General features: G+C 42.9%; 1 protein-coding gene across 1 annotated transcript; it reads right to left on the bottom strand.

Annotated features, from left to right (window-relative positions):
• Positions 1 to 1,798: 1,798 nt before the first annotated feature.
• On the bottom strand, positions 1,799 to 11,245 carry MSRB2 (methionine sulfoxide reductase B2). The gene is made up of 6 exons (XM_005519110.3): positions 11,112 to 11,245; positions 10,818 to 10,981; positions 9,729 to 9,835; positions 8,695 to 8,771; positions 4,631 to 4,778; positions 1,799 to 2,144 (listed from the first exon to the last, which is right to left on the bottom strand). The coding sequence occupies exons 1-6, from the start codon at positions 11,159 to 11,161 to the stop codon at positions 2,037 to 2,039; spliced, it is 654 nt and encodes a 217-aa protein (XP_005519167.3). The 5' UTR covers positions 11,162 to 11,245; the 3' UTR covers positions 1,799 to 2,036.
• Positions 11,246 to 14,127: the final 2,882 nt, after the last annotated feature.

The raw sequence follows: 14,127 nt of genomic DNA, 5'->3' as shown, positions 1-14,127 counted from the left end.
AAAAGGACTTTTCTTCCTACTAGATTTGCCGTCCCATCGAACAGAGAGAGGTTTTATTATTTAATATTATTCAATTTCTGTTAAATAAACAGCTTTTTCCACTTCTCTCCAAGGAATTTTTTTTCCTTTCCTGGACCAGTTGGGGTGGGGGGGTCATTTCCCTGGGGAAACCCCTATTTGGAGTTTTCCTCCTAAATTTGCCCTAAACTAGGACAAGAGTCCTCACAGGAACACCTTCCCCCTTTCTGAGAGAATCCTCTCCTGTTAGGAAACACAAGGAGAGAAGGCTGCCTGATTAAAGAATGCCTTTAAAGGTCAAATAACCTTTTCAGTAGCTGTGCAATAGATTTTAAGACATACAAACAAACAATGGATGAAAGTATATCAGGATAAGGGGGCACATGAATTCAGATACTGCAAAGGCAGTGATTTCTGTACAACCTGTGAAGACTTGCCAGCAGAGACCTAGGTTGGGCATGCACAGCCTGGTCAGAGCAGACAGAAAATACAGCAGGTGATACAGGTTGCAAGGGTAACCCTGAGAGGCAGAGCATGATGCAGCACATGCAGCCTGTTAGTGCTGTTAACAGACACCTCTGATGGCAATGGGACTGTCACCTGCTGTGACACTACATAAAAACAGAAGCACCAGGTGTTGGCTTCACTTGTGCTGCTTCACACCTTTGGTGGGTTTTGTGCCATTCTGGTTTAGGTTGGCTGTAGCGATCATTGTTTCTATGATGTTTTCGGACTTGTAGAGTTACGATGTCAGGGAATTGTAGAGTTCCCCTGTAGAAAGCAGAAGAGAATGAAAAACCACAGAGCTCCAAGACAGAAGGAACAGAAGTAAATTCAGTGCAGTAGAGGTCCATTTTCTGAAGACATTAAACAGCTTTAAGACTACACTAGTAAATGAACACACCCTTTTTATCACTGAGGCAACTGAAGTGGGGAGAGTGGAAACAGGCTGTTATAGGTAAAGCCAAATGAGATGTTGCCTAGTAACTCTCAGCAGGGAAGCATTTAAACCCAGCCAGTTTAGTAAGGCTGATGTTCTGAGTCAGAGATTATTTTCTCTGGAAAAAATTCTGAAGGAAGGAAAGCTCAATTTAACAGACATAGGATATATTTTGCTGTTAGGGCAAACCATAATGACAGCTCTTGAGTGAATGCAGAAGTATTTACAAACTTGTACAAGGAAGAACAGAAAAGGCATCAAAAGCAACACTTTACCAAGCCTGGTTTTTGATGCTGATTTATTTCCTCTACATACAGGAATTTCCATAGTCATTTTTATTTTTTGATTCTGAAATACACAAGTGATAACAGAAGTCTGAAAATATTACACAAATCATTACATTATTATCATATAATTGCTGTAAGAGACGTTTCTGGAGCAAACCCTATTTCAACTCTGCTATTGGACACAGAATCAAAATAATTGATTTAAAAGAAGAAAGACTCCATGTCTCCACTGGTTCCATTGCCTGAAATAGTTTTAATTAGGTCCTCCTTCAGGACTTTGCTTTTATGGGTTCACAGAAAAGTCACTTGGCTCAGCTAAAGGTCTCTCACATCAGGGGGAAAAAAAACCCTCAGACCTTATTTGAAGATTCATGTTATTTTTGCTTCTCTTTAGGAGGATATGATGATTTTACAGAAGTATAAGCTTTGCCATGATCAGCCATGTACATCTGTGTTCCTGAGTGCCATAACTACTGCTCAGAATAGGCAGTCAGGTTCAGGAGAGCACCTCATTTCAGCAGCCTCCTACAGTTAATGATGATACCTATGAATGTGAACTATCGCACAGATTTATTTTTTTTAATTAAAAAATACAATAAGCAGATCAACATGCCACAGTAACCATGAAAAGACAGACAGCCAAAGAGTTACAACAAAAATATGTATTTTATCAACAATGATAACAGCTGGAAAACAAAGCTACTACAGCATAATTACTAAAATTTGAGTTTTTCACAAGCATGCTGTATGAGCAGAGAAAGAATGTTCTGCAAGCCAGAGAGAGCCACTTCTCACTGCCCAGAGCCTGATTTCAAGTTTAATGAAATGCTGTTGATACAGAACCTCTGCCCAGAAGGTTTGGGTCCATCATCAAACACATGGCCTAGATGGGCATCACACTGCAACAGAAATTATTAAAATTTTATTATTGTACTGCTACAGTATAACAATCATTTAGGCTGCAAAAGACCTCTCATTCATAGAGCCCATCTTTGACTGACCACCACCATGGCACTAACTGCCATGTCCATTTGTTTCTTGGACACTTCCAGGGAAGGTGACTTCACCACCTCCCTCAGCAGTCCATTCCAATGCTTAACAACCCTTTTCATATAGAAGTTCCTGCTGATGAACATCCCTGGTACAGCCTCATGTCCTGTCCTCTCGTCCTGTCCTGTCCTCTCGTCCGGTCTCCAGCTGCCTGGGAGGACAACCCCCAGCTGGCTGCACCCTCCTGTCAGGCAGTTATAGAGAGTGATAAGGTCACCCCTGAGCCTCCTTTTCTCCAGGCTAAACATCCCCATCTCCCTCAGCTGCTCCTCCTCAGACTTGTGCTCCAGACCCTTCACCACCTCCACTGCCCTTCTCTGGACTCTCTCCAGTACCTCAATGTCCTTTTGGAATTGAGGGGCCCAGAACTGAACACAGAACTCGAGGTGTGGCCTCACCAGTGCCGAGTACAGGGGGATGGTCACTGCCCTGGTCCTGCTGGCCACACTGTTGCTGATCCAGGCCAGGATGCCATTGGCCTCTTGGCCACCTGGGCACTGCTGGCTGATGTTCAGCTGCTGTTGAGCAGCACCCCCAAGTCCTTTTCCAACTTGCATCTTTGCAGCCACTCTGCCCCAGCCTGTAGCACTGCAGGGGTTGTTGTGAGCCAAGGGCAGGACCAGGCACGGGGACTTGGCCTTGTTGAACCTCAGACCTCTGGCCTCTGCCCATCAATGCAGCCTGTCCAGATCCCCTGCAGAGCCTTCCTGCCTTCCAGCAGATCAACACTCCCACCCAACTCAGTGTGTCTGCAGACTGACTGAGGGGGCCCTGGATCCCCTCATGTGGATCATTGATGAAGATATTGAAAGAACTGGTGCCAGCCCTGAGCCCTGGGGAGCACTGCTGGTGACCAGAAACCATTGTCATTGCATTATTACCACTGAGATTATGGACCAACATTATGCTGGTACCTACTGTGTTATCTTGAATTAAGAAACTTTCATGATTAAATCACTCTTGAGTTGTGTGAGTGAGTGTCCTTGGGAGTGACAAGGAATCAGATCTTGTCAGTGGGCAAGTATCTGCCCCCAAACAAGCAGATCCCAGAAGTAGACCCCAGAAGGGAAACTACAAAGGTGCCAGCAACTATAGGAAATAAATGAGAGTATTAGAGACCTCAATATATCATGAAAATTTCAAAATAATTAATAAGTCACTGTAGATCATTCTCACAGATCAACTGAGTATTCCCCTCTCAAATTACTAAGGTGAAAAAATTAGACACAGTATAGCTATCAGTGATATTATAAAATTGGAAGGTCTTCAGCTGGGGTTCTTGAAGGTGCTTGCTGCATATGGCTGCAAATGTGAACTCTTCCAAGGTAATGCAGCAAATTCTTGTTACGTTTGCAGATGTGCCTAAGCCTGTTGCAAGCACACTGAAGGACAGCATTAACAATCTTAACAGTTTACAAAAACAGACACACACATACATTAAAAAACCCAAATCCAAGATACAATTCATTAAACTCAATCACATACTTTTATACCTTAACAAAAGTAAGAAACAGAGTTGGGAAGAAATGGTTAAGGGTGGCAGTTCTTTAGAAAAAGAACCTGGGTATTACAGCAAGTAAATAAATGTGTGTCTGTGTAATATGGTCTGTGTAAAAATAAAGTTGTAAGAACAGGAACACCATTTTTAACACACCTGAACAACCTCTAACCCCTGCTGTAGGCTAAGCCAGCTGCAGTGCTATGTCCAACCTTGCAGTCTACTTCAAGAAGGAAAAGGGTCAACTGAGAAGAATGCAAAACAAAGCAACAGAATGACGAGCACACTAAAAAGCACTGCATAAAAAGGAACTGGACGTTTCTAGTCTAGAAGAGATGACCGAGGGAGTCAAAATAGCAAGAAAAAATAGAAGAGTGGCTTCTGTGAAGCCAAAGGAATCCACAGAAAATAGCTGTGGAGATGCAGGGCACAGCCACCACCCAGCAGGGCAAATAGTAATGGCTGCAAATGGCTTTAATGGCTGGTGTCTCAACCTCTGCATATTTTAACATCTACAGCAAATATTTAGCAAGACTGAATGAGGAAGAACTGTCCCTGTGATGGGCCAAATGTATGGACCCTATTCCAGAGTTTCTTCTACCATCTCTTGTCACACCTTGCAGCATACCTTGAGTAAATTTTCTGTCTGAAAATCAGGCTTTGGCTATACATACACATTGCTTTCCCCAGTCACATACTTTTCTTCATCCAGATTGAGAAAGAATGGTTCCAGTAATACTGTAATTCTTACTGCTGCATTTAGGCAGATTCATTCATGAGCACAAAGAGAACTTACCTGCTTTGTGTCTTTGTGTATCATCTACAAAATAAACATACCTGTTTGCAGACGACTTCAGTTCTAGTTGACCCCAGTGAGTTATCTGGTCGTCTCAGGATACTGGTATTACTTTCATCTCCGCCACAAGTACCATAAGCCTCAGAAAAAGATGGCCATCCAGTCCCAGAATTGTACTTCTTCTCTGAGCTATAGTGGAAACCAGATCTTCTTGTTAATTAATAACAGAGATGTTACAAAAGAGTCTCCTTCTGTTAAGAATATTGGCTCAATTGCCTCAGTCCTGTGTTGTACCAATATTAAAAATATTTGGAACAGTAGAAGTTTTCTCATTGGCATCAAACTGCTGGAAACTCTTTTCCAAAGGGAATTCTCAATCAGCTCATAACAGGAAAATTTGCTTCACTGTTTCTATTTCAATGACAGTTTAGTGTTTTATAAAGCTTAGAAAAGTTTGGGGTATTTTTCTGACAATTATGTTATACTAACATTATACTATAGTGTTTAGCTGAATTACACCTACAGAGCTGCAGTTTGAAGCCTGGCCCAATCCAGCAATCTCACTGAAAAGAGTTTACAAGAAGAAATAAAGAATGGACAAAGGCTGGGCTGGCCCACCAGACCAGGCTCGTGCCTGATGATGATAGAGGCTTTGTCTCACAGTCAGCCATCAAGCTGGTTTGGAAAATCAAACAGAGCCTTGCTCAAACCATCAATCAACCAATGACAAATCCTCACAGCACAAAGATCTACCTTTCCCGAGAGAAAATTGCAGCCATAAGAAACAGCACAACATAATGTCAGCTTGTGGGTGCCTCCTGTTAACATCCAGGGTGACCAACACTGTTCAGTTACGTATTAAAACCTGGAGTGTACTGGTAAATATGATCAAAAGATGTTTTAGGGATTTGGTACAGAAATGAGATAATCCCTCCTGTTTAAAATTGTGCAAGCTTTGACAACAGTATGAACCTTCTCTTATAAAAGAGGAACCTAGCATGAGTTAGAACAAGAAATTATATGATTTATAGGTTCACATACTTCTCAGATAAGTGGTCTGGAGACTCACCACAACCATTTCCTCACAATTTCTCATGTTTTTTTCACAGTTTCACAAACCCAATGCTCTTACTGGCATCTAGTGGTGGATGGAGACATCAGCACCACTAGCAGCTCTTGATCTTCATACAAATTGAAGCGTTAGTTAGGACAGAATTTAAAACAAAGTATGTAATACATATCACGTATATATTGGTGGGTTATTCACACGGTGAAGAAAAATCTGAAAATCTTAATTGCAGTGCTGTTTGGAAAGATAAACTGGACAAAAAGGTTAAAAAATCCAACCCAAAGAACAGTGCATAAGTCAGCATTTTTATAATCATCTGTATGGGGCTGTCGTTGAGTAACACAGCAGTGGAAGTAAAAGAGGATTTGCTAGCACATAATGACCAAAGGCTAGTTTTCGTGTGGGCTGTTGCTTAGTCATTTACATCAATGCACAAATAGCCATGAGAAATGCTCTCCTTCCCCTCCTCTCCATAAAGCTGGAGAAAAATAGGACACAGCAGAGGAGTAGCCTGCTCTGAAGCAAATGCAGTTTGCAGACTCTGTGTTTGTATATCAAGGTACTTAGGGTTCCTGTTTCTTTCCAGCCGAAGGCTCCCTGTTTTCCCTGCCACAAAACCACATGAACACTGTCCCTATCAGCCACAGAGTCCCCAAGAATGACCTGGGGGAGGGGTCATACCTGAGTCCTGAGCTTCCCTGACATACATCTGTTCTGTTTCTTTTCTATCAAAACTCTATTTTTTTAAAAATTTTTTTATACAGGAATCGTTATGTTTATTCACACATAGATACAAATATACTCTTTGAAAACCCATAGAGTCAAGGAAGGTCTTTAACACTGTGGTGGTTTTGAATCTGACCCTGAAAGATTGTCTCTTCCATACTGCTCACAATACTTATTTTAGATGTTTTCCACTGCTAAAGGAACAGTCTTTTGAGCTGTTAAACTAGCTCTCAACAGAAATGGTCTCTGTGTGGTTTTATTAACAGTAATGTCACTTAGATTCTCTAATAGAAACATTTTAGTACCCAAAAATATTGCTGTTCAAGTTCATATTTGTCCTTTGAAGTATTTCACCACTTAATTTATGGATAAATGGACTTTCCCTAAACATATGCATTAGATTAGACCTCAACACACCATTCCTCCAGCACATGCCATTTACTTTGATCCTTATTTCAGTCATCCTGGATGGAATCCAGATAATTCTAAAAAGTGCTTTTTGCTGTATGAATCTCAGCTGTAGGTTTATGGTTTGATGAAGGTTTGAGATTTCATTGAAGCACTACAATTTGCTATCTATAAAGGTTAGGGGTTTGTTCCATGTATTTCCAACTCTTTCAAATGTATATTTGGTAGCAGAAGGTAATAAATTCTGGTATAAATGTATACACATATGTTTCAAAGAAGGGAAGAAATAGCTCATGTTTACCTGTAGCTAATGAGCTAATGCATTTGAAAAAAAAAAATAAAAATTAATGCACTAGGAAATAAATATGATGGATGAATCTCTCCTCTCACCCAATACCATTTCTCCCCTCATTGCTTGTGTTCTCAACAGCATAATACCTGCATGGAAAATATATTTTCAGATTATTTCTCACATTTAATAGTTCGCAATTTTCTTACAAGGCTTTTATTTATTTTCTTTTTACTGAAAGCTTGGCTTTTTTGGCCTGTGAAGCTTAGCATTATCTTGTGCTGCAAAGAAAAGTGCTTATGTTCTCTGGGAGCTGAATAGTGCAAAGGGCAGCCTGACTGGTTATATTGCTATTTTGTTACTAGTTTAACAACAGAAGCAATTCCCTCTAGTGTTTGTCTCTTCATGTTGGCCTGTCAATATCAATGATGCTGAAATTGAAGGAAAATCTGAAGGAATGGAAGGAACTCTTCCACAGTTTATTAATTTACAATTTCTCTAATTTACCTGAATTTTCCAGAGGTGTTTTTAGGTTTTATATTTATCTTCAGGGTATTTTGTAGTGCTGAACTAACATCACAAATGAATTTATTTAGAACTGTTCATAGCAAACCTCTACAGAAATTATACATCTAAGCAAATCCATGTTTGCATAACAGTAGTTTTCTGCACTTGACCAAATTAAAATTAATTGTAATTTACACAATTATAATTTAATTGCTTAGTTTAGGTTTATTTTCAATACATCCATTGCATTTCCCTCCTTTCTTACTATCCAGATCTCTTGATCTGTAGCGTCCCATGTGAAGTTCTGATCTGTGATTCATCCTTTAAATCAGCTACATTTCATTCTCAGTTGGGAATAAATAAGGGCTATTTTCTAGACCAAAAATATGAGAAACTGTCCTTCCTGGTTCAGTTACAGAGAACAGAACACCCTCTGCACATCCTACTCCAAGGCACTCTATTTCCTTTTACTTAGACGTTAATGAAGTTGCAAAATATATAGTATTGTAAAGAGCACAGAAGTTAACTGTGCAATCATTTGCAGCCAAGCTTTAAAAAGTAGATGTAGCCAAAAAGGCAAGAATAGTGGAATTTAATTTAGGGAACAAGGAAGGGGTGGGGGTGAAGAGAAGGTCTCAGCTGTAGTGTGAGGGACCCAGCAATAAAAACATCACAACTGTAGACAAAGGCAGACCAAGGTCTCTCCAGCCCAGCAGCATGAGTGGCAGAAGACAAGTATGGAAGAGCACAAGAACAGAGCAAAAACAATGATACTCATGCATAAATACATGTATTTTGCAGCAGATTGTGGCTTAAGGACCTTTTAAACAGAGAATTATTATCAACCAGAAAGAAGTCTCAGGAGAAACAGGCAGACTGCAGTGTAACAGCTGTGTGCTGGCCACTGGCAATCCTCATCAGCTCAAGAAAAAGGCATACCATGTATCTGTGTCACCACAGGCACCCTGGAAGACTTACACACAGCACCTGGGCACCAGGGGATGGTTCTTCTGACCAACATTTTCCACACCATTCATGAAAAGACATTGCCCTTCCTGCCACAATCAGTACATATTAAAGATGCTGTGAAATCCAGAGGATGTTACCTGAAGAGGGGGGCATTGCAGCACACGCAGCAGTATATTCCTGATTCTGTGTTATTCAGATAGATCCCACTGAAAGGCTTTTAAAATAGGAAGGAAAAAAGAGAAGTTAATAATGCAGGTCTTTAAAAGCTCACCATCTGGAAGAAGCATGTAGGAATCAGATTCAAAACAGGAGAAAAACCATAAAAAGGAGGCTTTGCAGGGGGGCTTTGAAGAACAAACATTAGCAGCCCGAAGAAATGAAGGGGAGTTTGCCTTTGGATTAGTAGTGAAGGCTACCCCCTACTCCCACAGACTTTAAGACCAGTCAGATGCATAAATCATCCAGGTATCAGGAATGGAGTCGTGACCTCCAAGAAACTGGTGAAACGTGCAGGATCCCAAAGGCTAGGGCTCTGCTATAGACTGCCACAACTTTAAAATGGCTTTACAAAGAGGCTCTCCTCCTTCCTGCATGGTCTGGTATGGGATCCTTATTTTACTGACATGAATTTGGGCACAGTTCACATGGTACGTGCTCTCCATGTGCAGAAGTCCTGGCTCTGGGCTAGGGACAACCAACACTCCACCCACAATGCTACCTGGCTTCCTTCACAGAAGGAGGAAACATGGGGATATGTGGGTGGGTGATCTGGTACCTGAGGGAGAGCCCATCTCCTGAAGGAACTGCTATGTTCAAGATTTACATGGATAATCTATATATGGTCATAAAAAGGATAAAAATATGATCTCCCTGTCCTCTGGAGGGGCCTCTACTCCCACCACACAAACAGTTGATCTGGCAGCAATGTATCCCAGGAAAAAACCCAATAAAATATGAAAAGAATGCAGAATGTTTTTTCATCTGCGAAACAGTCTGGGTCAGAACAAAATCCATCCTGTTCTGTATGCTGAGTCTAACTTTCATCCACAGGAAGGCAGGGGAAATCCTGTGAAGAAACTGAGTGGTGACAGCTCCCCAAGGCAGCTTTTTCCTGTGCCCAGCAGTCAGAGGAGATGGCTCAACCTTGCATAGCATTAGCACATTCGCTCACCGGTTCAGTTCCTTTTTCTCGTGTAACATAGAATTGCTCCGGAGTCAATTTTTTTTTCCAGTCTGTAGCAGCAGCTGCTTCAGCTTGTTTAGTGAGGGGGCCTGTGTCTTCAATTAGATATAGAAAGATAATTTAGTAAGATAGGTTAGATTCCATTGATGCTTTCCATCATGATCTCGGTCCTCCCAAAGTTTCTATGGGTACAGACAAAGCACAGAGGGCAGTTCAGGAACATGAGCAGGGGCAAGCGCAGGACTTTGCATCTGCTTTCCATTTGATGTGCTACATCCAGAGAGCAGCTCCAGCAAACCACTTGGGAAGGCTTGTAAAGGAGCTGGGCACCTATGACCCAAGGTACCACCCACTCTCCCAGCGCAGACCTCTGCCTTGGCACAGGATAACTGCTGGTCTGCCAGGGCTCCTTCTTCCCTGGGGATCACTAAAAGGGTTAGTAAACCTCTTGCAAACCCTCAGAAACTAGAAGTAATGTTCATCTGTGGGCTGCAGAATATTGGCAACTTCCACAGGCCCCAGTGACAAGTGATGTTATGAAGGAGGACTGGAAGAAAGCAACACCTACAACCCAAGAGAAATGGGGATATAGTTAAGTAAAGGACACACAAGAGCAGAGCAGAAGTCGCCCATTGGGGTGCAACCAACAAACCTCCAGCAACATATCCTGAGTCTGTACACACCAAAACCACTTATGGTGGTATGGGATTGGCAAAGAATTAATAGACCGGCTGAAAAATAGCAAGTAAAATAGTTTAGTGTGTTCCCAATCAAAAAGTCTGAGATGGGGAGCTACCTCCTAGTCTGTCTCCTATCAGCACAGGATCCTTGAAAAACAATCAGCTCCTGAGGAATGAATGTTTGCCTGCATTAATCTCTTGCAAGGTAGAAATGAGACTGGGCGGGGGGTGCGGGAGGAGCAGGGGGAAATTAATTTGAAAATTATAGTTTGACCAAAAATACCTAGAGCTTAACCTGCCAGTTTAAGACAAAAACCTACAGCATGCTAATGCAGCCCTTCCTAACTGGCCAGAAGACGGCGAGCACGGGGATGCCCTCTCCCCCTGCGGCAGGTACCTGTGCCTCTGTGCGCAGCGCGGGGGCAGCCGGCGCTCGGCAGCGGGGAGCGGAGCAGGAGGAGCAGGCGGCAGCTCCCGAGCATCCTCCCGAGCGGACGAGCCGCCATAGCGGCGGGGCGGGCCCGAGAAAGATGCCTGCCCTGTGTAATCCCTGCGTTCCACCTAAAGAATCAGACCTCATAAAGGCAATGAGTAAAGCACCCGCTTAAATGCCGATGCAGCATTTGCAGGTAAAGGTTTCAATCACTTCTTATCGAGAGGCAAAGAGACCAGCTTAAAAATGAGCACTCACTGCAGCCGTAAATATAACAAAGTCCTGTTGAGATATTTGCTTGCAGCCATTCCGGGCTGTTTTTAAGGAGAACGGGTCTGGTACTTGCATGCAAAAGCGCTCTTGCTGTCCTAGATGCGCATTCCAGGCATTGCTCTCAGCGCTGTTGATCGAGGAATGGAGAAGGGGCCGTGCCATCTGAGGGTTTCCTGTTTTCGTGGGGTGATGTGCAGTCACAGCTGCCTTGGCTTGGCCTATAAATATACCTGTAATAGGACATGTGTGTTAGTTTGGCAGCGCACCCTTAAAAGGTAGACCTAAACACGAGTTACTTTCCCAGGGTAAGCATTAATGCTACTGTTTGTTTTTCTTCCAATTCTGATTTGGAATTAGCTCATCATTTCAGAAGGATGTGGAAGGAAATTTTTTGATTACATTGGATAACAAAGCTAATAATGATGTTTAATTCAAATTTACTTTCTTTTAATCTAATTCTTCTAGCCCGGTTCTAAAATTAAACTAAAAAATAGTCTTGTGTGATCAGCCCTGTATATATACATTTGTATTGAACCATCCTTATGCCTAAGACAGTGAGCTCCATGGTAGCTGAAGACATCCAACACAGCATCTGATCAGTACCATGGCTGTAATCACTGCCTCTGCTCAGATCCACAGAGTATTGCACCAAAGGATGGATATCAGCAAGGCTCCTGTGTGGTTCAAACACTGTCTGCAGTGGCAGGGGAAGCAGGGCACACAGCTGATTTATGGCTTTGTCCTGTGTAATAAGACTCAGTGGAGTGAAGCCAGACTACCTGGATAAAAATCCTGAGGTGTGATGCCTGTGAATCCTCAGGACTGTGACTCGTCAGGAGAGCAGTACTGCTGGCAGGGAGGAGAGGACTTTGCCACCCCACTTTGGTGCTGGCAGAAGGCAGCATCCATGCTATAGGCAGAGGTTCAACATTTTTCCATGTTCAGCCATTTTGGAAAGTGATGATCCTGTGATGTTTCCTAACACTTTCTAGCTTACCCCTATGGCATCTTATAACAGTCATGGTTTAGGAGGGAGCTGGAACATGTTAGGGAGTCTTTGGTGAAGAGAGACCCAATGTGACACTTCCCCAGTTCTGGCAAGTGGCTTAAGACTAGAAAGTGATAGCAGGTGATGGTGTCACTCCTGGCTTCTGTCACCAGTTCAGCTGTAGAAAAGAGGCATTTCTCTTACATTCTTGGTCTTAACCTTGTTCAGATGGTGTTTGCTCCTGAGGAGGACAGGTAATCAATAGAGTTCTCCCTGAATTATCTGAGAAATGAAGGAGGGTGAGAGAAAGTGGTTAGTCCTGAAACTTGCATGTTTTCTTGTGATTGACATTGATTTAACTGGTGCTTTTTTAAAAGACAAAATTAAATAAAAATGAACTGTCAGTATCTTTCTTGCAGGTCTCTGTTACTGGTACCATCCCAAAATACAGCAGTCTTGAGGCAGTGGGAACTCAACCAATACAGGTCTGCTGCCGCACCGCTTTCCTCAGGTTCTGAAGAAGGGAAATGGGTGCCTGGGGGGCAGTGGGAGCAGAAGGAGCACAAGATATCAGGCTCATCAGCCCAAGCCTTATCATCCTCTCAGTTACCCAGCTCACTACAAGCCACTCCTTGATTTAAATGAGGGAGGTGGTGGAAGAGGCAGATCCCATTCATCCCAACAGCTGTGATGCACATTTCAGGTGCTGCATGGCAGAGCAGCAGAAAATCCTCCATTTTCCCCTGCAACAGAAGCCTGACCTGCAGTCATCCAAACCAGCATGACAGGTCTTCCTCAAGTGGAAAACAACCCCCCCAGCTGGAGGTAATTCATTTTTCAGATCTTCAGTGCTGAAAAACCAAATCATTGTCCTGTCATGCCTGTAATGTTGCCTCCCATGGTTACAGCACACACCAAGCCATGTAGCTAGGCAGACATCCGGCCTGCCTTTCTCCCCATAGACTGTTCTGAAAGCCAATTAAGCTGTTACTTAATTTTCCTCCTATTTTTTTTTCCTCCCTTATGCACAAGGGGAAGCATTTAAAAATCTCCCCTAGCTACATTATGTAAATTTTCAAGTAAATTCTCTCTGACTTGTAATTCAGCAGATTTATTGTTAAAAACGTCACCTGTCTCCAGCATGTACACAAGCTGCACCCAGGGAAGGGTCACTCATCCAAGGCACAGTATCCCCTTAGACACGAGTAGATGGGGAGAGGCTCCTCAGCTCCTCCCATAGTGTGGCTCTGTGCCGAGGCAGCAGCAGCACCACGTGTGTAGGCGAGAGCAGGAGGGAAGAGGGAAGCAGTCACAGTCCAGACTATCCTGCTGGTATTTCTTTGGGCTCCAGCTCAGGCTCTGTCTTGACTGATGGCTGTGGAGACAAGCAGAGCATCCCGTAATGCCTATGCTGGCATATACTGAGCAGTCAGCCAGGAAGCTATGAGGTGCAGAAGTGAAAAAAACCCTGTTCAAATTCAAACCTCTGCTTACGCAGCTTCTATTAATAAAGCCCCTTGACATTATCATGTATGGCAGAAAACACTGAAATGGTGGTGGTTTTATTTTGTAAGCATTTGCATGTAATTGGTTTTCTTCTGCCCAATTTGTCAGACCTAAGGTATGTCCCCTCCTACGGGGAGGTTCCACTGAAACATGTGGGAGCTCACCATGCAACAATTTGTCTTGGACCTGCTGTATCTAGGGGTGCTGTGTTCTCAGGTGCCTGGGGAGTGAAGAACAGGGGTTTGGCATAAGCCCTTCAGTGGTGGATTGTATCCGTGGGGGGCTCTGTTTTTTCCATGGAAACCCTCAATACTTTTGTAGGAGACACTGCAGGAACCTCACATCCTTCCTCAGCAGAGTCTTCTCTCTTCTTTAATAGACTTGAAACAGCTCCACAGCCAGCCTCTAGACACTCAGGTATGATGAAACAATGAGCTCTTGTTATATGGAGGTACTGTTTCCACTGGAAAGTGGAAATGGAATGGAAGCACTATCTAAAGATATGTG

Source organism: Pseudopodoces humilis, chromosome 1 (assembly GCF_049639895.1).
Source record: "Pseudopodoces humilis isolate 2021_Gansu_Grassland_sample_001 chromosome 1, ASM4963989v1, whole genome shotgun sequence".
Classification (NCBI taxonomy): domain Eukaryota; kingdom Metazoa; phylum Chordata; class Aves; order Passeriformes; family Paridae; genus Pseudopodoces; species Pseudopodoces humilis.
Note: the sequence above shows the minus strand (reverse complement) of the source record. Positions and strands in the feature narration are given on the sequence as shown.